Below are 22,664 nucleotides of genomic sequence, written 5' to 3' on the forward strand. Positions count from 1 at the left end.
ATATGACATTGTTGTACAGTAGGCAGCATTGCTGCCTCACAACACTGAAGTCATAGGTTCTATTCCGAAAAAGGCCCTGTCAGTGTAGAGTTTGCATATTCTCCCCAATGATTGTGTGTGTTTTCTATGGGTGCTCCAGTTTCCTCCCATGATCCAAAAACAATGTTTGCGTGTTGTGTGACAGAATTTAGAGTGCAAGATCCACTGGGATAATGACCAATGTGAATGATAATAAGCATTCTCCGTACAGCACTGCTTAATATGATGACACTATAAACATTAAAGTTAAGATTTTTCACCCTATATCACTGCCACCTGTGCGACCAGAAATAGAGATTATACTTGAATTAATCATTTATATTTGTACAATAGCATTGATGGTTTAAATCAATAACAAAAATATTTACATACTGTATAAAACAATTAAATACACAATAGGTAACAATCTAAGAAACAAACAAAATCATAACATGCAGAAGGATTATAGCCTTATACACTGCTTTCAACTATATAATAAAATAAAAAATGAAACGGAAATATAAATTACAAACTTACTCCCAATATGTGAATGTATTTAGTTAATCAAGGTACAACCCAAAAGGATATCAGTAAATTATTTGTTTTAAAATATTGTAACTATATTAGTGGTTTGTAAATATAACTCACCAGGGCTGAATTTAAGAACCCGGCTTTTTGGATAATAATCAACTCCTGACTGAGCAGATCCATCTCTTGTGCTACAACGGACCTTAGATGTCCTGTTCTGGTCCCCTCTTCTGATTACCTTGATGTTTATATTAGCTACTCCATCAGGTTCCTGAGGCTCTCGAATTTGATAAGTAGACTCTTCAAATTCAATGGTGGGTGCTGGTGGCAAAAAAAAAATTAAATAATACTAAACACCATGATAATGACAAAACTTAATTAACATAATGTTATCATGATATATCATTTGGTAATCTGTATTATATGTTAGCGTAGAAAAAAGTTCCATAAAACACACCAGTAGGATTTATTTAATATAGTTTATAGATTTTATTTCTCCATTTTTCATCACCTATATACATGCACCATTACTTAATACATAGTTATTTTTTAAAGTTTAGTTATATTAATATGTATTTATAGGTGATCGTTCTCTTATAAGGGATAGTACAGTACTCACCATCCTCATCATTTGAAATAGTAATGGTAGCCATGTCAGTCTTCCCAACTCTCGCTCCACCCCAGTGATTGCCTAGGGGGTTACTGAGGTAGATCTTAAACTGCTCTTCTGGCTCAAACACTGAGTCATCATTGATTAATAATGTACAATTTTTCAACTGTTGAAAGAGATAAAGAGATCTGACTGCCATTTTGCTTTCAGGAATGATTAATTGATTAATAGTACATGCATCACTAAGAAAGAGATTATGGAGTTTTATACAAATCCAGTTATAGCCTGCGGACTGCAGCCATCGGCGAGTTATGTGTGAGACTGTCTGAAGTTTCAAAGTAAAATTCATTTAAAAGGCAAAATCAACGTGGTTTTGCCTTTTAAGTGACTGCTACTTTAAAACATTGGGTAGTCTTACACGGAACTCGACGATGACTGCAGTCCGCAGGCTATAACATTTACCACCTAGGGGGTTATTTATAAAAGCTTGGTGGAGTTGATTGGTTGGTACTTTATCTCTCACAATTTTATCGCTCTCCAAACTTTGATAAATACCCCCCTTAGACTTAAAACGTACCAGTCCAATCGTAACCCCATTTTGCACTTTCATCCCTATGCCCACATCCTGAACACCTACTGCTTTGATTTACAAGTAGAGCAGGAAGCTTTCTTCGCTTGCAGACTAAACCTGTCTTAGTGAATCAGCTTGCTATATCAGAATGACTGTAGTGAATATGACACCTGACTGGATGGCTACGGCTCTTGTCCACTCACTACACACTTCCCATCACAATGGCTTTGATTCCCCTGTCCCTTCTCCGCAAAGGTCAAAGCTCCATGATCCTCTTCCTAAATTAAATACCGTGGGCCAGAAAGTGCATAAAGGTATAGGTGCGGTCCCCCACTTGAGTGATACATTTAAGGCTGAACTATGCTAAGAAGGAGGTTTTGCAAAAGTAGAAAACCAGGGTAATACCCAATGAGTGAATAAAGAAGCAGCTCTTACTTTTTCTCCCTTCAGAAAAGTTATGCGGGAATCATCAGAATTTCTTCTTTCTTCAAAGTCATCCATCACATGAGCAGACTGAGACTGTGTGTAGCATCGTACTGAAGACTCATAACTTAAATCTCCAGTACGTATGACAGGAACATACAGTAATGCATCCTTCTCCTTTACTGTGAACAGGTCCTTACTGAACTGCATGCTGGGAACTGAAGGGAAACTCCGCTTAGGTTACATGAACCGGCACAATTCCTACACTTTATCTAGGAAACACACCTATGTATATAGATCGTGCTGCTACTAATGCTGCACACATGCTACAAGGCTGATCTGAGGCCTCATTACTTCATCTGCAACCAGCTGGGACACACATTGTGGCTGTAAATGTCATTTCTTTTGTTTCAACATTTAATAACTTTGACAGCCTTACAACGATCTTAGAGCACAGCAAAACCATATTTGAATACTGATTTATATAACTGGGGGGGCCATTTACATTATAAAGCAATGATCCATGTATTAAGATAGACTAGAAATTGTTCATTTAATCTATTAAAGAAAGAAAACAATGTAATATAGAAAGTTGCTAATTACTGCCAACCATTACATTGGTGCATTACATTACAAGTATTGTAATTGCTTGTATTAACAATCAACCTGTAGCCTACTATGCATACACTCCCACTAGTATAGTGTACTGTAGATGACACTACACATTCAACTATTTAAAGCCGACAGCATACACTGCACAATTAGACGCTGCAATGGTATTCCTATGGGTAAATGAGAAATTGCTGGACATGAGAGTTCCCTCTGCAGCCCCATTCTCATCCCTTCCTAAGTGCACTTTAGAGTATCATACCATCCTGAAAGGTATCGTTGATAGTAACTGTAGCCTGAAGTGGTTTGGTGAGTTCAGCCCCCTGGGCAGAGCTGAGGAACACGACAAATGTCTCCAGTCCTTCAATCACTGGGCGCTGTGTATCATCAAGTATTGACAGAGTGCAATGCTGTAATGCAGATATAAATGACACCTTCGATATCCTACATATTTCATAAATCAACTTAACTCAAAATAATCATCATTTGTAAAGAAATATAAAATAAAAAAAACAAGAGCTGTCCGTTGAGATTTAAATTGCATTTCTAAATACATCCCACAGTAATTAATGCTTAATACTTCCCATCCCGCCCAGTGTGATATGTAGAATAAAAGTTATTCAAATATTTTTGTCCTTTTATCCCCTTGGAAACTCTTATTGATTTGGGTGTTGCACACAAGTGAAGTGCCATTAAGTTATATTGCATAACTACACACACTGAATAATTGAAATTGAGAACTCTAACGGCATACATTTTATAGCAGCTTACCTCTACTGTTTTCCCAGGTCTAAACTCAATTTTTTTAGAGCTAGGAATATAGTCAATTCCTGGAGTAGCAGAAGGTGGATCTGAAGGTCGAGTGGCACACCATACAGATGTTGGCACTGAGAGGTCAGGTCCGTTACGAATAACTGGTATCTCAAGGGAGCCTGATGGAAAATAACAGAATATCAATAAAATTACCCGATGGAACAGATTCAGGGGCCTATTCATCAACACCAAACTAACGGTTTTAAAGGACATTTTTCCTTAAATACCGTTTTTTGGTAGGGATGTGCGCCGGACCATTTTTGCCGGATTTGGATTTGGATTTGGTTCTAATTCGTCGTCCGGCTTTGGATTTGGATTTGGATTTGCCAAACTGCGGTGACTGGATTTGGATTTGGATTTTTTTACAAAAATTGACAAAAAAAGCTAAAATCACATAAATTGGTCTTTTTTTTCTTCCTAGAGTATTATTAACCTCAATAACATTAATTTCCAGTCAATTTAGACCATATCACAGCTTATAATATTGTTTTCAACATTATTGGCCAAAGGTTGCAGTGAGCTGACTGGTTACTAAGCGACAAAGCAGCGGCACAACGACACAGACACCACAGTATAAAGCACATCTATGACACATTGCCACACAGCAGTGGCAGAAATGAAAAGTAGTGCACCCACCCAGTGGGGTACGGCCAGCAGAGTCACAGTACTTGTTTACAAAGTGGGCTACGGCCCTAGGAGTCACAGTGCACAATCTTATTAGCATTACACCGCACATAGGGCCTGATTCACATTACACCATAAAGTAGTGTCTCTTATTTATGTTACGACACACAGTAGTGCCCCTTTTACACAATGCCCACAGTAGTGACCCTTTTACACAATGCCCACAGTAGCGGTGTCCCTTACACAATGTCCCCCAGCAGTGGTGCCCCCTATGCAGTCCCCTTAGTAGTACGGTCCACTATGCAGTGCCCCCAGTTGAATGCTCCCCAGTAGTATGCCCCCCATTAGCAGGCCCCCCCAGTAGTATGTCCCCCATTAGCAGGCCCCCCCAGTAGTATGCCCCCCATTAGCATGCCACCCAGTAGTATGCCCCCCCAGTAGTATGGCTCCCCCAGTAGTAGGCTGCCCCAGTAGCAGGCCCCCCCAGTAGTAGGCTGCTCCAGTAGTAGCCCCCCCTGTAGTATGGGCCCCCCCTGTAGTATGGCCCCCCCTGTAGTAGGCCCCCCCAGTAGTATGGCCCCCCCAGTAGCAGACCCCCCCCCCAGTAGTATAGCCCCCCCCAGTAGCAGGCCCCTCTGTAGTATGGCCCCCCCAGTAGTATTGCCTCCCCCAGTAGCAGACCCCCCCCCAGTAGTGCAGACCCCCCCCCCAGTAGTATAGCCCCCCCAGTAGCAGGCCCCTCTGTAGTATGGCCCCCCCAGTAGTATAGCCCCCCCCCAGTAGTGCAGACCCCCCCCCCCAGTAGCGCCCCCGGACCTTTGACAAGTAAAAAAATAAAAAAAATAAAACTTACCTGTATCCCCGCTCCCGCGCCGTCCGCTCTGTCACACGCTGAGGAGGGAGCCGGAAGACGGAGCTCATGTGTGAGCTCCAGCCGGCTCCCTCCGTGCAGCAGCCAATGAGAGTCTGTGTGACTCTCATTGGCTGCTGTAACAAACACACAGCTGCCGCTGGCGGCTGTGTGTCTGTGTCTGTGTAGGGCAGAGCGCTATCACTGCGCTCTGCCCTACACGCGAGGAGACCTGATGTCGGATTCTCTAGTGAGAATCCGACATCAGGCGGCCGCCGTTCGGCCCCGAACGGGGATCCGAGTCAGGCGGTGAACACCCGAACAGGGTTCGGGTGGACTCGGATCCCCAATGTTCGGAGCGGTTCGGATTCCACAGAATCCGAACCGCTCATCTCTATTTTTTGGTATTCATTAACACACTTAACGCAGGAGATATAACCGATATCTCCTGGTTAAGTTCGTCTGTGTTAATTTCCACACTCCCCATACATTAGTATGGGGATGTAGAAATTAAGCTATTCATCAAATTCCGAAAATTAAGTATTTTCGGAATCTGATGGTGTTACTATACGCCACTCTCAGGGGCGTATAGCCCCCGATAGTGTACACAAGCTGCCGTCTACACGGCAGCTTGTGTAGTAAAGTGACAGCTTTCACCATCCTCCTCAGCTCCCTCCAGCTCCGGCTGGTCTGTGTGTTATCCCCACTGGTACATGGTGTTGCTGGCAGGAAGTGTCTCCCCTCTGTGCACCAGTACACTAATGTACTTCTTCAATTAACTGTTTTTATTTACTCTAAACATTTGATTGAAAAAGCACTTATAAGTGGCACCGGGCAACAGAGGAGAGACTTACCGGCAGCAGCAGCATGTAGCAGTGGGAGAAAGAAGACTAGTACTTTAAAAAAAACTATATATTATATATATATACATATATATATATATATATATATATATATATATATATAGAGGGAAGGTGGGGGGCGGCAACATTGAATTGTTGAGGGCAGCAGAGAAGAGCCCACCGGGGCACAGTGTCCTGCAGGTGGGGGTTGTGGGACCTGCTAACTTCCGGAGGACAGAAGATCCGGGGGCAGGAGGGGAAGGGGGTCGGCGGAGGCATCGCCAGCAGCAACAGTGGATGGAACAGGCAGCGGAGGGGTGCTAAACGCCGGGGGACAGTTCCCTGCAGAGTACTGCAGTGCAGAGGTGGGTGAAGGAGACGGAGGACTGGGATGTAGGCAGGGATAACTATCTATTTTCTGAAAAGCTGTCATCGCAGAAATGACAGCTTTTTGGAATAGATAGTTATGGAGAGGAGGAATGATGAATTCCTCCGGAAATTAGGTAGAACTCCATGCGAGTTCTAAACCTAATTACCTCCATCAATATTTGTGTGTTAAAAAATAGGCCCCTCAAACACTACACTAATTATGCTTTAAAATTGTTAATGTTTACGTAATTGTAAGTGAGTAATGCAGTAATTTTTAAAAAATGTTTTATTATATCTTAGCTTTAACAACTAACAAAAATAAAATTGTAATGTAAAGAAAATGAATACTTAACACTGTCAAATATACAACATATAGGGCTAAACTTACTAAGAATCAATTTTGCTGTCTATTGCAATCTGACGTCAAATTGCTGTCAAAACCGTTTCTAAAAGAACCCGCCATCGATCTGCAGTGGATCTAAAGCACTGCACAGAACATATGAAAAAATTGTGTGGGGTAACCTGAAAATCAATATCCGCTCCAGAGTCTAGGCTAATATTGGAAAATAGATAGAAAAAATGGCGTAGCGTGCCCCCTATTTTCAAATAACCAGTACTAGGCTGAACCAGCCTGGGCAGCTGACACTATTGCACGGGGACATACAGTGTGGCTCCCCCTGCTGTAATGGTCACCAGCCCCAAACTGGACAGCCCAGGGTCCCCCCTCCCAAAGAAAACATTAAACAAAAGGCAGTATACTCTTAGTAAATCCAGTGTTTTTATTTTTGTCCATGTTAAATAATCTATAGTTGGTCCGATGGTCTATTGGCATCTAAAGTTGGGTTTTTCTGAACAAGATATTTACTACGACCATATTTTATACTAGCTCGGATACCCGGCGTTGCCCGGGTTGAAGACTGGATCCTTTCTTTGTTTATATTGTCCTTGCCTATAACCCAATTACATTGATCCTGAAAAGGACCCCACTGTTTGCCAAGATGCATGCAAACAGTGGTGTAACTACCATGGGTGCAAGGGCTGCTATGGTGCCTGAGCTGCCTCTGTGGCCTGCCGCTCCCCCTGCACCCAGTCAAGCACACAAGGTTGGCCTGTCAAGTCAGGGCCACCAAGGGGGGCCCGGGTGTCAGCGGTGTTGAATTGGTGCCGGCCCGCCAGCTTATTACAGCTGGCACATGACAGGTAGGCATGGAGACACAGGGCCTCATTCAGAGGCGGTCGGAGGATGCAAGCGGTCGACACAGAAACTGGGTGGCCGCTTGCATCCTGACCGCCCGCCTCTGTTTCGGTCGTTAGGCTGTGGGTTTACACCCACAGCTCTAACGACCGCTAGGGTGATGGTCGCGATGGTCAGAGACCATCGCGACCATCGGGGCTTACGACGAGACCCTAGGGTAGGGTCTCACTTGTCGTAAGCCTCGGAGAGATTCTGGCCCATGGGAACGCCTCCGTTTGGGCTGCCACCCCCCCGGCCCGCCTTCCAAACGGGGCGAGCTGTCAATCAACATCGACAGCTCGCCCCCTTTGGAAAGAGACCCGCTACAACCGGCGCTGTCGGTCTAGCGGGTCTCACGCATGCGCACAAAGGAGCCGGCTCCCTCGTGTGCATGCGCACTTGTCAAACATCGAGGCGGCCGTGCGGTCGTAGACCGTACGGCCGCCTCTGAATGAAGGCCACAGTGCTGTTGGTCGCGAGGCAATCAGTGCTGCGGACTGGCAGCCAATCAGCAGTGGTGGCTCCTGATTGGCTGACGGTCCGTGAGCTCTGAATGGCTTGTGACTGGCGCCAGATTCAAATTGCACTGTCGATGTCTGTCCATGTCTGCCGGAGCGCAAGCTGTAATTAGCTGACATCCTGGCACAAAATCCACACCTACTGGCTGCTGATGGCACACAGGGGGAGACGAGAGGCTACTGGAGGGAGACAGGGAGGTTAGTTGCTGGGGGGGCATGTGTAAGGAGCAATACTGTGTGGCATAATGTTATAAGGGGCATTACTGTGTGGCATAATGTGTAAGCGGTACTACTATTATGTGGAATAATGTGTTATATGGGGCACTACTACTATGTGGCATAATATGCAAAGGGCACTACTGTGTGGTATAATGTGTAAGGGGAATTACTATGTAGTGTAAGGGGTACTACTATTATGTGGAATAATGTGTTATATGGGGCACTAGTACTATGTGGCATAATATGCAAAGGGCATTACTGTGTGGTATAATGTGTCAGGGGAATTACGGTGTAGTGTACGGGGCATTACTATGTAGTGTAAGGGGCATTACTGTGTGGCATAAATGTATAAGGGGCACTACCACTGCGTGGCATAATGTGTATAAGGGGTACTACTGTGGCATAACTTGAATGGGCAACTGTATGTGATTTTTTTACCTCTGGGGGGCACTTTTGAGATGTGGCCCCCAAAGTAGTTACGCCCTTGCATGCAAACTAAGAGGGTTGACTAATATATATGGTCACTTTAAAAATAACTAACTCTGGATTTAATATGAACTTGCATGAGTCAAAAAGTTTGGTCAACCTATGAGAGTAAAAGGATACATTTGAAGCTTTGACACAGGTTTTTGTAAGACTGCCAATTTCCACTGAAGCCAACCCCGGGACCTGTGTAATGTAAGAGTGTCCCCATTTTTAGGGATTGTGTGACAGTTTGTAGCTCTGAAGAAGTTCAAACCTAGGCAAAAACCTGATCCTCCTCAAACTACACCACTCCGCCAAATTTGGTGAAGCTAGGTCCAAAACAACAGATAGACATGCTTCTTCACTTATTATATAGATAAAACCATAAGAATGCTAATACTTCAAAATGTTGTCTAATTTATACCTGCATCCTCACTGACAGTAAATGAGGCATCTCCTAAGAAGACCATTGAAGCATCATTGGGTCCTTCAATCACGATCCTGGCAGTAGCAATGTTGCCAATTCTAGCATTCACAGACGTGTCAGCAAGGGCTATCTCAAATTCTTCTTCCTCTTCATATTCACTGTCATCAATTACTTTGACATCACAGGTTGACATGGTAACTCCAGGTCCAAAAATGACACGATTTTCATTGGTCATTCCCCTTGACTTAAAATCAGATCCTGATTCCAGGGCATAAAGACTGCTGCCTTTGGCAGATTTTGGTACCGTATAGCAAACAGCAGAAACAACGCTTCCTGGGTCACCTGTAAAAATGATGGTGCAATCACTTGCCGCTTCTCAGTAAATCTCTAAATAAATGTAGCACTTTTGCTTCTCAATATTATTTTGTTTAGTAAAATAGAATACTAAATAATATTACAAATCTTTAAAATGTTAAACACTTATTTTAAAACAAATTCTGGGGAAGATAAAGCTGCAATCAAAAGTAATTTAGAACTAGTTATAGATACAAGTCAACAACAACAGAAAAAGAAATTGAATAGGAAAAATATCAAAACAAAAACTAAACAAAACAAAAATAGAAAGAAAGTGTTTCAAGTAGCGGAAATTGCTATGTTAGACCACAGAGCATTGTTAAACTAAAATGTTCTTAGCTTGCAACTGTGCAGATATCTATAATAGATTGCTGCTTCTATTTAGGTATTTCCATTAGATCTGACAGTCACCGACATACAGATAATAGAAAATAAAACAAATGAGCAGCACAGCCAAAGCAATCACAAAGCTCTTTATTGATATATCAGCATGATGCAAAGTTTTGAAATGTCACTGTCTGCAAACTTTAATGGAAGTCCCAATGAAGATTTCTGAATAAGATAGTATTTCTGTTTTACAGAATGGAATATGTAACATTTGCAGCGCAAGTGACAAGGTTTTAAACTGAGAGGAATCAGGCTTGTCTGAATTATCTCTACCCTGATTCAGAGGTGGACGCCATGCCGATTTTTCTTTTCTATTGTGCATGCGCCTGAGACCCGATAAACAATATGATAGCAGCGCTAAGTGTATAGAATAAAATTTTTTTAATACAATTCACAATAAATAATAAACAAAATTTTAAACTCAGTACTGAGAATGATGATGAATGATAAAATCAACACAAACATAAAAATATGTAAAGTGCATTCATAAGGCATAAGCTTGAAAACACCCTGTAGGTACTAGATATTGCAGTATGACCAATTGGATATGCACCGTGGGATAAAGTCATATATGGGTAGCAAAGTCCAGTGTTAGTATAGGTATATTACCCGTCTCAGATCACAATGATGAGGGATACTTTAATTAGCGATGGTCTTCATAGATGTTATAGTCCAACGCAAACAGATAAAACCTCGTGGTGACCAGATGCAGGGTAGTTTGCACAAGCGTCCCAATTCCAAATGGTGCTCCAACATGATAAGGTGCTAGGTCCAAAATCATGTGTGCCAAAAGCCAGGAGTGTATAATACCAACGCGTTTTGCTTCACAGAGGCAGCTTTTTTTTTTTTTTGACCTTGAAACAGCTGGATTTAGAAGCCACAACCCTCGGCATAGACCACACACCCCACATCACTGGTCACACCACCATATCAGAGGCCACACCCCTGCCATGCTGGTCACACCCTTTGCAGCACCACACAATAGGCCCTTCATAAATTTCAGGTCCAGGCCCATGTGGACCTTAATCTGGCACTGTAGACAACAATATATGACAAAATGCCCTAAGGACCTGTATCACCAGCACAGTGGAAATTGCTGACTGTGAAGTGAATGGTATTTTGCATATTACTGTACTATTGCTATTTCTAGCAATGGGAATACCAGTGATTACACTGTTAATGTTACAGAACTCCATTCAGGAAATGTAACAATTTAAGTGCACAATAACGAATGTAAAATACATTAAGACTGGCTTTTATGAACAACACTGGCACAGGAATCTAGCTGGGGAAAGCTGGAGAAATATTTTATCTTAATAATAAATTTGCTGATCAAGGTGTTTAAAACCGCAACCCACAGAAGTAATAGACTAATGTGCACTGCAGCTATGCTGTATCAGCATATCATACCCACATACTCATATATAACCATAGCTACAATCTATTTCAGCACAGTGTTCCAGATACCTAACAGTAATTCATAACTGAAAGTACATCTAATCGCTGCCTAACTTGGTATAACTGTACGCAAAGTGATATATTTTCTCAAGTAGATGAATTTTCTATTGCTAAAAGCGGCAGAAACAGAACACAGCATTATACTGTAAGATAAATAAAGGTTGTATCAGAAAGTGACAGTGGTGTACCTACTATGGATGCAGGGTGTGTGGTGCACTCAGACCCTTGAAACAATGAGGCCTCACACCGCCCACCCAGCACCTAGAGCAGAGAGTTTTGCCCATTATTTTCTGCAGCCCATTTTGTAAATGTTACCCCTTTAATCAAACACTGAACCTCGCGTACAATCTTGTCTGAAGAATAGCTCATATGCATTCTGTGAAATGTAGTGATATAAAACAGAATCACAGCATGATTAGAATAAGCTGATACTACAATAAGTGCAACGTATTTTGGGTATGTTTGTCCAGTTCCTTACATTGCTTCTGTGCTAATGCTGCACTGCTGGTATGTGACTGTACCTGTCTCTCTTTTGAGCTATGTACTAACTGCACGCCCTGTGCTGGAACATATGCAGATGTAGCTGCGTGAACCTCCAGCACGTACTAAGTGCGCATTACATCACTCATTGATCCGGGCTCTGTAGGTCTAATGTGATCTTATAACACTACACAGGCTGAATTCCTGGTATGTACGTGGCCTGAGTTCAGTGTACATCTGGCAAATACTGAATTTTGGTATAGGAGTGAAAAGCAAGTAAAATTAGACTAATAGTGAAAGATTAATAGTCCATTTAGAGCATGAAAAAAGTTCCAGCCTAGAACACTGACATAACAGGATGCTCAATCTACTACTGTAGAAATGCTTAGAACATTTGTCACAGAGCACTGTCAGGAGTTGTCCCATCTCCTTTGCTACAAGGTCCAGTCAGAACATATCTAAGATCAGAGTGTATTGTATGGAGGTCACTGGGATGCTCTGAATATTGTGTAGTGGTCATTGGAATGCTCTGTGTATTGTATGGCAGTCACTGGGAAACTTTGGGTATTGTTTGGTGGTATGACAGCCGTGGGGAGTTGTGAAATTGAGGGAGGCTAAAAGGGAAAGACAAGGGGCGAACAGGTGGGAAAATCAGTGGGGGAAAGGGCAGTGAGGGGCCTGTCTGAGGTCTTCAGCTATAACAGCCACCATTTTCCCTTCAAAATTAATGTTCTCACCAATATTTGGATTCTGCCAGGATTTAACTCAGGATAGTAGGAGTTTATGTTAATAACTAGTTGGCCACAGGGAGTAAGGCTGGAGTAGGTATAAACTGCAGGCTGGATTGCAAAAGCAGCAGGACTGGAGTTAGTTTAGTAATGCAGGCTAAAACCAGGGTAGGAATGGTAGCATAACAGCCAGGGACCAACAGCAGCACAGAGTTTCCACCAGATCACAGGGACCAGGTAGTAAAACACAGAGGGCATGAAGCTAAAACCAGCAGGGAGTTACCATCAACAGGGGCCAATCAGATTGTCTCATCACAGACAAGCCCCCTAATGTAAACCATCTGCACAGGGGTGGAACTATCGGCGGTGCAGTCGGCGCACTGCATCGGGGCCCGCAGCTATATAGGGGTCCACACTGCCTGTATGGCAGGTACAGTGCAGCTGTTTGCCGAGTAGTCATCAAGGCTTTGACTGACCCAGCCGGCAGCTACACGCAGAGAGGACCAGGGCACAGTGCAGTCAGGCTCAGCACTGCAGTGCACTATTGGGTAATAAATCCCAGTAGTCTCTGCAGTGGGGTCAGAGGAGCTTGTGCTGAGCTCTGATTGGAGAAGCCCATCACATGCTCCTCTGACCTAGCAGCAGTGCAGCCTCATGGGTGTGACTCATGCTGCTCTGCCGGCTGCCTGAGGATGCTGCTGGTGAGTACACTGTGTGGGCACTATAGGTGGCATAATGTGTGGGCACTACAGTGTAGCATAATGTGTGGGCACTACCATACCTCCCACCTCACGGTGGGACAGTTCGCACGCCGATGTGTGTGTGTCAAAAAAGGGGTGTGGCTCATGGAAAAGGGGGCGAAGCCTCGCGGCTTCCCCCGTTTTCGTCACTTTGGGGGCGTGCCCAGCACTCTCCGAGTTGCTGGGCAGCCCTCAAGCAGTCTGTACACATGAGAACTGTTGCCGTGCGCATGCACACGGCATCTGTTCTCCTCCTGCACACTGTTTGTGCTCTCCCCAACTTCCCCCCCAACACTGGACACTGCGGGACCGTCCCGCTGGATGCGGGACAGTTGGGAGGTATGCATTACAGATGGCATAATGTGTGGGCACTACAGTGTAGCATAATGTGTGGGCACTAGAGGTGGCATAATGTGTGGGGACTACAGGTGGCATAATGTGTGGGGACTACAGTGTATCATAATGTGTGGGCACTACAGTGTGACATAATGTGGGGGGTACTACAGTGTAGCATAATGTGTGGGGTACTACATTGTAACAATGTGGGGGGTACTACAGTGTGAAATAATGTGTTGGGCACCCACTGCATCTCCCTGTCACCCAGTGCTTTTCCCTGTCACCTCTACTTATCACTTTCCCTGTCACTCACTGCGTATCCCCTCTCCTTTTCACCCATTGCCTGTGAACTATCCCTGTCACCCACTGCTTCTCCCTGTCACCTCTCACCCACTGCCTGTCACATCTCCCTGTCACCCACTGCTTCTCCCTGTAACCCACAGCCCGTCACCTCTCCCTGACACTCACTGCCTCTTCCCTCTCCCTGTCACTCAAAGCCTGTCACCTCTTACTATCACCCACTGCTTCTCCCTGTAACCCAGAGCCTGTCACCTCTCCCTATCACCCTCTCTCTGTCACCCACAGCCTGTTATCTCTCCCTGTCACCCACTGATTCTCCCTGTCACCCACTCCTTGTCATCTTCTTGCCTCTCTTTGCCTACTTCTTGCCTCTCCCTGTCACCCTCTACCTCTTTCAGTCTCCAACTGCACTTTGAACTTGGAGTAGAGCGGAGGAGGGGGGCCCCAAGCAAATTTTTGCACCTGGGCCCACCACTCACTGCATCTGCAGATGTGCGGCTGCACGTGCTAGTCAGGGAGGCGTCCATCAGCCACTGCGACCGCTATGGACCCAGTTGCCGTGGTAATTGCCGGGACCAGACTCCCCAGCGGCTGACATGACACAGGGCATCCCGGTCACCTATATTTGTATAGCTATTTCCAGAAATAAGAAGAAATCAGTGAAATATTTTCAGAAATGAATAAAATAGCGTTTGGAGATTTGTCAACATTATGGAAGCTACAATAAATGTTGTCTCAACCTGTTACTTTAAGTGAGTACCAACACCTTTTTCATAGACATAAAGCACTGCCAAATGTGTATGGTTCTGAGTTTGCCTACAGCTATGACACTCACTTAGAACATTATGTAAAATAATCTTTTTTGACAGATAAAATGAACAAACCTTTCCTCTCAATAGGCACCGAAAGAATGTCAGCACTCTCATTGGCACGATATATCTTTTTATCAAACTGAAGAGTGGGCTCATCTTCTGTGTCATTAATGTTCACGGTGGCTTTAGTGATCTGTCCCAGAAGGGCATAGGCTGGCATGCTCAGCTCCACTGTGAAACGTTCAATGTTCTCATACACCTGGTCATTATTAATGATGATAGTACAAGCCTTCCTGTCCTCTCGCTCATCAAATTGCACCTGATAGAATGATACGTTAGATATAAATATATCTATATATACAGACAGACATGGCCGCTTTCCCTTTAAATAAAACACATTTCTAGAGACTGCTCTTTTCAACACTGACAGCTGAAGACCTTGCCCCCATTACAGTCTCTTAGCAAGTTGTTGTAATTTCAATGCTATTTTAAGTACTAATTATATATATGATTTTTCCTAGGCAAGCTGGTATTTGGCTGTAATGCATTCTTATCACAAAGAAGAAAAGATAATTATACAGAACAATATAAAGCGTCAATATTTTAGACTCTAAGCAGAAAATACACTGTTGCTGTACAGTTATGATCATCACATAGACTACTATAAAAAGTATTTGGCAAAGCAATGCTTCATGAAATATTCAAGTATGAGTTGTACTCCATAGCTGGAAATGATGTATTGGGAATTACTGGTAAAAAGACATACTGTATGAGGGTATATAGCTCCTGGAAGTCTAGAGGTGCTTCCCATAGCTACAATACAGACAGCACTTGGCAGTGGATATTCTTTTATAGTAAAAACATCACTAAATTAAAAAAAATATATCTAATGGCAAACTACAAAAAATATATATATTTTAAACATATAAGAGGTGGTACCATGCTGATACTTGTAGATCCATGCCAGAAAAAGAAAATGCAGATGTACACAGAAAGGTGCATATTCCATTGCCCGTGTAATTTTCGCCGCATAAAAATGATGCGGAAATCGCAACCATTTTTCAAATACCGCAGCTGTGCACACTTCCTATAGCTGTGGTATTCAATTTTTTAAAAAATGGTCACAAAATTTCTTGAGGAACAAAACCTGCAAGGGAAAAAAATAAAAAGCTGCAGCCACGGTACACACGGGCACCCACCAATGTGTTCCGGCCGCTCCTCTGTGTGCTGTGCCTGGCTGCCGCAGGCACCACACTCCTAACAGTTACTGGGACACACACACCTGACAGGTCTCACACATCCCAGGGGTCACACACACACACACACACACACACACACACACACACACACACGGGGTCTCACACACACTGACAGGGAGCAACAAACACAGTGGGGGTCTCACGAAATGGCACGGATCTCAAACACACACTACAAAAGACTATGAAGAATTCTAGCATTTCGGAGAAGAGAAGGAGGAGGAAAGCGCTGCCAGAAACTAAGTAGTTATGGACTAATTAAGCTAATTGTAAGCTTTCAATTGCTTAGTTAGTCATTAGGGGGTTCTTGGGGGTTCAGCAGCAAGTTCTGGGTCAGACCTGTGATTCTCCAGCATTTCGATAAGTATTGCTCTACCATCCCCAACCCTAATCCCTACCACTAACCCTAACACTGCATCTTGTGCCTAACCCTAACCTCCCTGCACAGCCAAACCCTAACCCTTCCATCAGCAGATTAACATTAATGTTGACATTTCACATGTCAACAGTCTGAGATCTCTCAACATTGTGTTGTCGACATTGTGAATATCAACATTGTAAATATATCGACCTAATGACTATATCCCCTTAAACACACCCCTGCACAAAGCAAGCTTTAAAGCAAATATTTACCTGTCCAGCATATTCCACATAGTCCTGTTGCCCTGGTCTAGAGCCCACACTGGAGCTTGATGTGGCAGTTCCCTGTTCTGTGCGGCACAATACTATTGCATATTGGTTAAGGTTCCCAGTCCTCTTTACAGTCACGCTGATGGATCCAGCCTGTTCACTCACATTGTAACTGTTAACATAAAAAAATTGTGTTACTAAATAGTGTTCCTTTACACCGATACTCTTTATAAGACAACCTTCATTAGCCACCATATTTGGTCTCTGCCCAAAAGACCAGTAGAATATACAATCATTCTGTATTAAAACAATAAGAATAAAAGAAACTTAAAATAAGTCAAATATATTATACTCTCTAACTGGTGCTATAGAACTCCCTTCAAGTAAATGGCAGGTCTTACGAGAATGCCAAAATGGACACTTTATAGTAATGGTATGTTATGGTATGTGTGTTTTGGTGGCACAGTGGGTAGAATTATTGTCTCACAGTGCTGGAGTCAAGAGTTTGATTCTGACTAGGGCACTCTCCTAGGTACTCCAGCTTCCCATCATACTCTAAAAATGTACTCATACTGTAGGTTAATTGGCTTTTGACTAAAATTAACCCTAGTGTATGAATGTGTTCATGTGGAAGGGAATACATATTGTAAGCTCCACTGGGTCAGGGACTGATATGAATGATTCAGTTGTCACAAAGCACTGCATAATATGTAGGTGCTATGTAAAGGCTAATAAGTAAATATGTATAGCACGTTCTGCATTTAAACTTGTGCAGTGAATTTATTAACACTTGACAATACTGAAAACATTGCATTTCCTCGATAATCGGCTGGGTCTCACATAAGTGCCCAGGCAGCAAGGTGAATTATACCCGAGGTTTAGGAAGGGCTTATTCATTGTTCTACAATCATTCATATTGTTATATTGCCTGTGCCGATAATAAGTAAATAAAGAAAAACACTAATGCTGGGCATGCACGGCCAGATAAAATGTCTGTCAGCCTGACAGACATTTTATCTGGCAGCCTGCCAGCCGCAGATGTCGCCGGCATACACTGCCCGATGCGGCCGACAGTTTACCGGGTAAATATCGCATCGGACGGGCATGCTGGACAGTCCGGCATGCCCGAACGAGCAATATTTAACCCTCGGGCGCCCGCACACACGCTACAATTATCGGGGCGATCCGCCAATATCAGGCAGATCGTCCCGATAATTGTAGTGTGTATGGCCAGCATAAGGTACGTAGTGGGATAATATGAGACATTAGAGGAGATTAGGAAGACAAGTGGGAAGACAAGCATACATGTAATGAAGAGAGCAGAGTCACAATAACTGGGAAATGTAGAGCAGTGAGGTGTGATGTGTGTGTGCCAAGTGTGTTAAGAATGATGGTTGAGAACTTTGTACATTGAGAGCATTCTAAACAAGCTTACGATGAGCTGGTTAAAAATACAAAGCCCTCAATAGCAAGGTCATAAAAGATTTATAAACAGTAAAATAATCATAAAAGGTAAATCAATACATTTTTCATCCTAGGATCATAAAAATCATTGTTAATAAGTAAACATCGAACACATTTCACATAGTGAATTAAACAGGTATTTTGCACACACACTTCTTTTATTAAATCACTTGGATTGCCAGTGAGAGTAGAATAAGTATTTACCCCGCCACACTTCATAATTAGCAAAAAACATTGTGGGACTCATGTGGAATTGAGCGCATTTTGCTTATTTAATGAACCATTTGCAGTTTCACTGTATCGGCCATGTGTATTTCCATGTGCCTGGCATAATCTCTGATACAAACATATGCTAATGGCAGGATCATCCAGGTAGTTAGGAGGAGGGGCAACAAAGTACAACCAAATAATTTTGAGTAGTTTACAGAGTAGGACAGGGTTGGGTATGGGACTCAGGCGGTCAGAATACCGAAAGCGGCATTCCGACTATCAGAATCCTGACCCAATTCAGTAAGTATCCTAACCCTCCCCCAAATCCTAACCCACCTTTCCCGCAGCCTAACCCTAACCCCCCCCTCCCGTGGTCTAACCTTAACCCTCCCTCTAATGCTTAACCATAACCACTAACCCTAAACCTAACTCTCCCCCTATTACTTACCATCGGGATGCCGGCGGTCGGGATTCTGGTGCCGGAATTCCAACTGCTGTCAAGATTCCGGCACCGGTGTTCTGAGTGCTGGCATCCCGACCGCCGGGATAGTAACTACATCCTGTAGGATATACCACATGATCTGTCCAACTCTGGCATATATGCCAGGTTAACACCAGGAGAAAACAGTAGGGGATGTAGTCAGCATCCTGGCATGTGGGATGCCGACGGTCTAAATACCAGTGCCGAAATCCCGACAGTGTATCCCGACCAGAATCTCGACCGATGGCATCTTGAAGGTAAGTATAGCCAGTTAGGGGAGGGTAAGGGTGCGGGGTTAAGGTTAGGCACTAGGGGGAGGGTTAGGGTGTGGGGAGGGGGAGGTTAGTTTTGGAACTAGGAGGGTAGGTTAGTTTTAGGGTGCGGGAGGTTAAGCTTAGGCACTAGGGGGAGGTTAGGTTTAGGCACCGTGGAGGGAGGGTTAGAGTTAGACTTACCTTGTTTCCTGATGGTTGTCGGGATTCTGACTGTCGGTGTGCCGCTGTCGGTATTCTGACCAGCGGCATCCCAACCACTGGCAATCCATACCCAACCCAACAGTAGAATGTATGGCAGGTTGACATCAGGAGTAAACAATAGTATATGTGCCTGCTTATGTCAGATGGTGCTTGACAGAGTTAGTAAACAAAATAGTACTTTGACCACGTGTCACATGCATAAGACTGTTTGTGTTGGGGTAGTGTTATTAATAAATGCTAAAGTCGCATTAATCATGTAAAATATAATTAAAACAAACCTATGGAAAATGTATTGCATGTGTTTACACCTGCTTTTTCAGTAGTGCCAAAAAGCCTAATGTCACACCAGTGGTTAGATGGTATTAGGTTATCTGTTTTGCAGAGCTCCAACTTTGCTGCAACAATGTAAAATACTACCGTGTTTCCCCGATAATAAGACACTGTCTTATTTTTTTGGGGGGCCAAAAAAACACCATAGGGCTTATTTTCGGGGTAGGGCTTATTTTATTTAACAGTGACACCCTCTGCCTCTCCTTCCCCCCCGTTGTTGAATGCAGTCTCTGCCTCTCCCTCCCCCCCCCATTGTTGAATGCAGCCTGTGCCTCTCTCTCCCCCCTGTTGCTGAATACAGCCTGTGCCTCTCCAGCCCCGCCCCCCCCCCCACCACCCCGGTGTTGAATACAGCCTGTCCCTCTCCCTGTTGAATGCAGCCATCTCCTCACTTACCTTTACAATAAGAATCCGGAGGCGGCTCCTTCCACCACCACCTTCAGAGACGCGCCTTCCTCCACGATCCGCTGGCTCCTCCGATGTCCACCTTCGGAGGCGCGCCGTGACATCATGACGTCACACGCGCTGACTCCAGAACAAGCTTTATTGTAAGCTTGTTTTGCAGTCTGACTATGGTACTGTAAGCTGGTGGAGGTGCGGCCCGAGCGGGCTGGTCAGCCTCCTCCAGCTCTTTCATTTAGTACCGTATTTCAATGCTTGGGGCGGAGATGGGGCCATATTAGTATAGTGTAGGGACCGGGAAAAATTTTGATTTTATTAGGTCTTACTTTCGGGGTAGGGCTTATTTAGGGACATTCATCAAAAGTAAGGATAGGTCTTATTTTCGGGGTAGGTCTAATTATCGGGGAAACACGGTAAGAGCAGGCCTAACCAGCTAGTTCTTTTCTAGTGAACAGAGAAGAGAGAGAAAAATTAGACTACTGAAACTACTAAGCACAAACATAATATAAAAAAAATTTAATATACCAAATTAAGTACCAGAAGATAACAGAGAAGTCTATAACAATAATTTACGTATCTTCTTGGTGAATCTGGACTCTAAAACTCTGTGTGGCATAATATTCCATATAGGGCATTGCTTGAATTCTACAGAAACGTACTACTGTAAATTTTTTAAGCCCAAACCTTAAGGATAAAACACATTTTCTGGTAAATTGTTATTTGTTCTCTGCAAGGTCTTATCTCTATGACAAATGACAGCTTCAAGTATTAAGAGCACATATTGTGGTTCCTAACAAGTTTTTTTTATCAGAGAAGGCAAAACTTCCTGGAAGGTGGCATAAGGGAGAACGAATAATATAAATGTTGTGCTTCAATGATTTATCATCTTCATGCAACACCCAACGTCTAATAAAGGTGTTATATCCTGATATAATTCATTACATGGTCACACATTTGATTAGAACCATTGTTACAGTATTTTCATACCATCTATTTAACCTCAAAGAAAATCCCTTAGTTTCCTCTGGAAACCCTTCTCCCACAGTCATACATTGAATACCTCGATGATCAGATCACAAATAGACATCATGTGGATAACAAGATGTTTCTAATAGAATTAAAAGACAGTGACATAAATGTGGACGGGAGAGTGTAGTGTTACTTAGGCATCAACAATAGCAAACTTTTATTCATCATAATTTTACTGTTGCCTCAGCTTAGTTTATACTTAACTATACTCTGTATGTAGCTGGCCAGCACGGACATATTTACAGAATTTATAGAATGTTGCTACAAATGAAAGAATGTGTCGGGTATTTTCTAATTGTTTTATACTATCAAATATTCCATACAACAGGTGATTTACTACCAAAACAATTTAGGCAGGGACCACATAAAGGTCCAAGGCAGCTTTAGGTACTGTGTATACTGGAAAGCAGTACCAACAGTAGCCACTTTCTCACTTACATTGTCTATTACATTCAGCTAAGTATACTTTATTAAGGACACTGCTGTATGTTCTAGTTTTACGATATCTTCATAACTGACAGAGAATATATTAAAGAGTAGCCATTGTCTAAATCATATATACAGCAGTTGCAGCTCTAAAAACAAAAATAGAATAATTGAAACGTGTGTAGGCAATGGGTGTGTCCCAAAAGAAAAAATAAAACATTTAGGCGAATGGGAAAACTAGAACTCTGTCTTTCTATGTTCTTCTAGTATGCAGTTCTTTGACTGAAGACCATTACTAGACATGATGTAGACAAGTCTAGCCACAGACTTACCTGACGTGTGTAAAACTGATCAGAGACCACTGGATGTGGAACATGTTGTCACTGACCACATTGGGTTTAGTGTCCTTCACAAGAAACTTAAAGTTATCCATTGTCTCCTTGTACTTTTCCTCATGCAAAATATAACGAATTAAACCCAGGTTTATGTCCTCTGGTGCAAAAGCAGAAACACATTGTTAATTAATACAGAAGCCCACCTTCAGAGCAAACTTATTAAAAAAAAATATGAATGTGAACCTAAGACATGGTATAACATCCAATAGCTATAATGGAAAAATATTAAATAATGATTAAAAAATACAAATAACTATATATAAAACTGCAACTGGGCATAAACCCCCAATTTAAAAACATGTATTCAACACAGAGTGACTGTGCTGCCTTATGCTGTCCATTCACAAACTATGTAAAGTGTATACCTTGTGTAAATGTAGTGAGGAATATCCCAGGTCTTAGCTTGTTTTCTAAGTAACCATGCGTTGGTCCACTTAAGATTTCATATATGAGTTGTTTGTCCTCCGTGTCTGGGTCTATGGTCATTAGTTCTTTCTTGGTAATGTAATTCAAAGCCTGTAGATAATATAAATAACACCACTGAGACTCTACAAATCATCAAAAAGAGGAATGCCTACTTACAACAGGATTCCAAAAAATAGATAGCGGTACCTACACAAAACTATATAGCAAGAAATATTCGGCATACCGTAGCGTAGCAGCCAGTGTTAAGATTCCAGCACTAGTAATGACTATGATGAGTTCTATCTATACAGTGAGTAAGAGCTTAAAGTAATAGCTTAAAGTAGTAATCTCGCATAGATTTTTTAAGCATGCATCCGTTAATCTCCTGAAAAATAATTATCTCATTTTAAAAATCTCTTTGGAGTGCAAACAAGGATGGCTGCCA

At 42.9% G+C, this 22,664-nt stretch overlaps 1 protein-coding gene across 2 annotated transcripts in view; it reads right to left on the reverse strand.

Moving 5' to 3' along the window:
- FRAS1 (Fraser extracellular matrix complex subunit 1) overlaps nucleotides 1-22,664 on the reverse strand; it is a 539,698-nt gene that overhangs the window by 42,957 nt on the left and 474,077 nt on the right. For both annotated transcript variants that reach the window (XM_088481448.1, XM_088481449.1), the window contains exons 52-61: nucleotides 22,180-22,330; nucleotides 21,752-21,911; nucleotides 16,605-16,773; nucleotides 14,788-15,034; nucleotides 9,118-9,462; nucleotides 3,531-3,691; nucleotides 3,022-3,169; nucleotides 2,163-2,368; nucleotides 1,166-1,322; nucleotides 667-867 (exon numbers count right to left, since the gene is read on the reverse strand). In XM_088481448.1, the coding sequence (XP_088337574.1) occupies nucleotides 667-867; nucleotides 1,166-1,322; nucleotides 2,163-2,368; nucleotides 3,022-3,169; nucleotides 3,531-3,691; nucleotides 9,118-9,462; nucleotides 14,788-15,034; nucleotides 16,605-16,773; nucleotides 21,752-21,911; nucleotides 22,180-22,330 (1,945 nt within the window). The remainder of the gene's footprint in view (nucleotides 1-666; nucleotides 868-1,165; nucleotides 1,323-2,162; nucleotides 2,369-3,021; nucleotides 3,170-3,530; nucleotides 3,692-9,117; nucleotides 9,463-14,787; nucleotides 15,035-16,604; nucleotides 16,774-21,751; nucleotides 21,912-22,179; nucleotides 22,331-22,664) is intronic.

This window comes from Taudactylus pleione, unplaced genomic scaffold (genome assembly GCF_031769625.1).
Source record: "Taudactylus pleione unplaced genomic scaffold, aTauple2 ptg000273l, whole genome shotgun sequence".
Classification (NCBI taxonomy): Eukaryota; Metazoa; Chordata; class Amphibia; order Anura; family Myobatrachidae; genus Taudactylus; species Taudactylus pleione.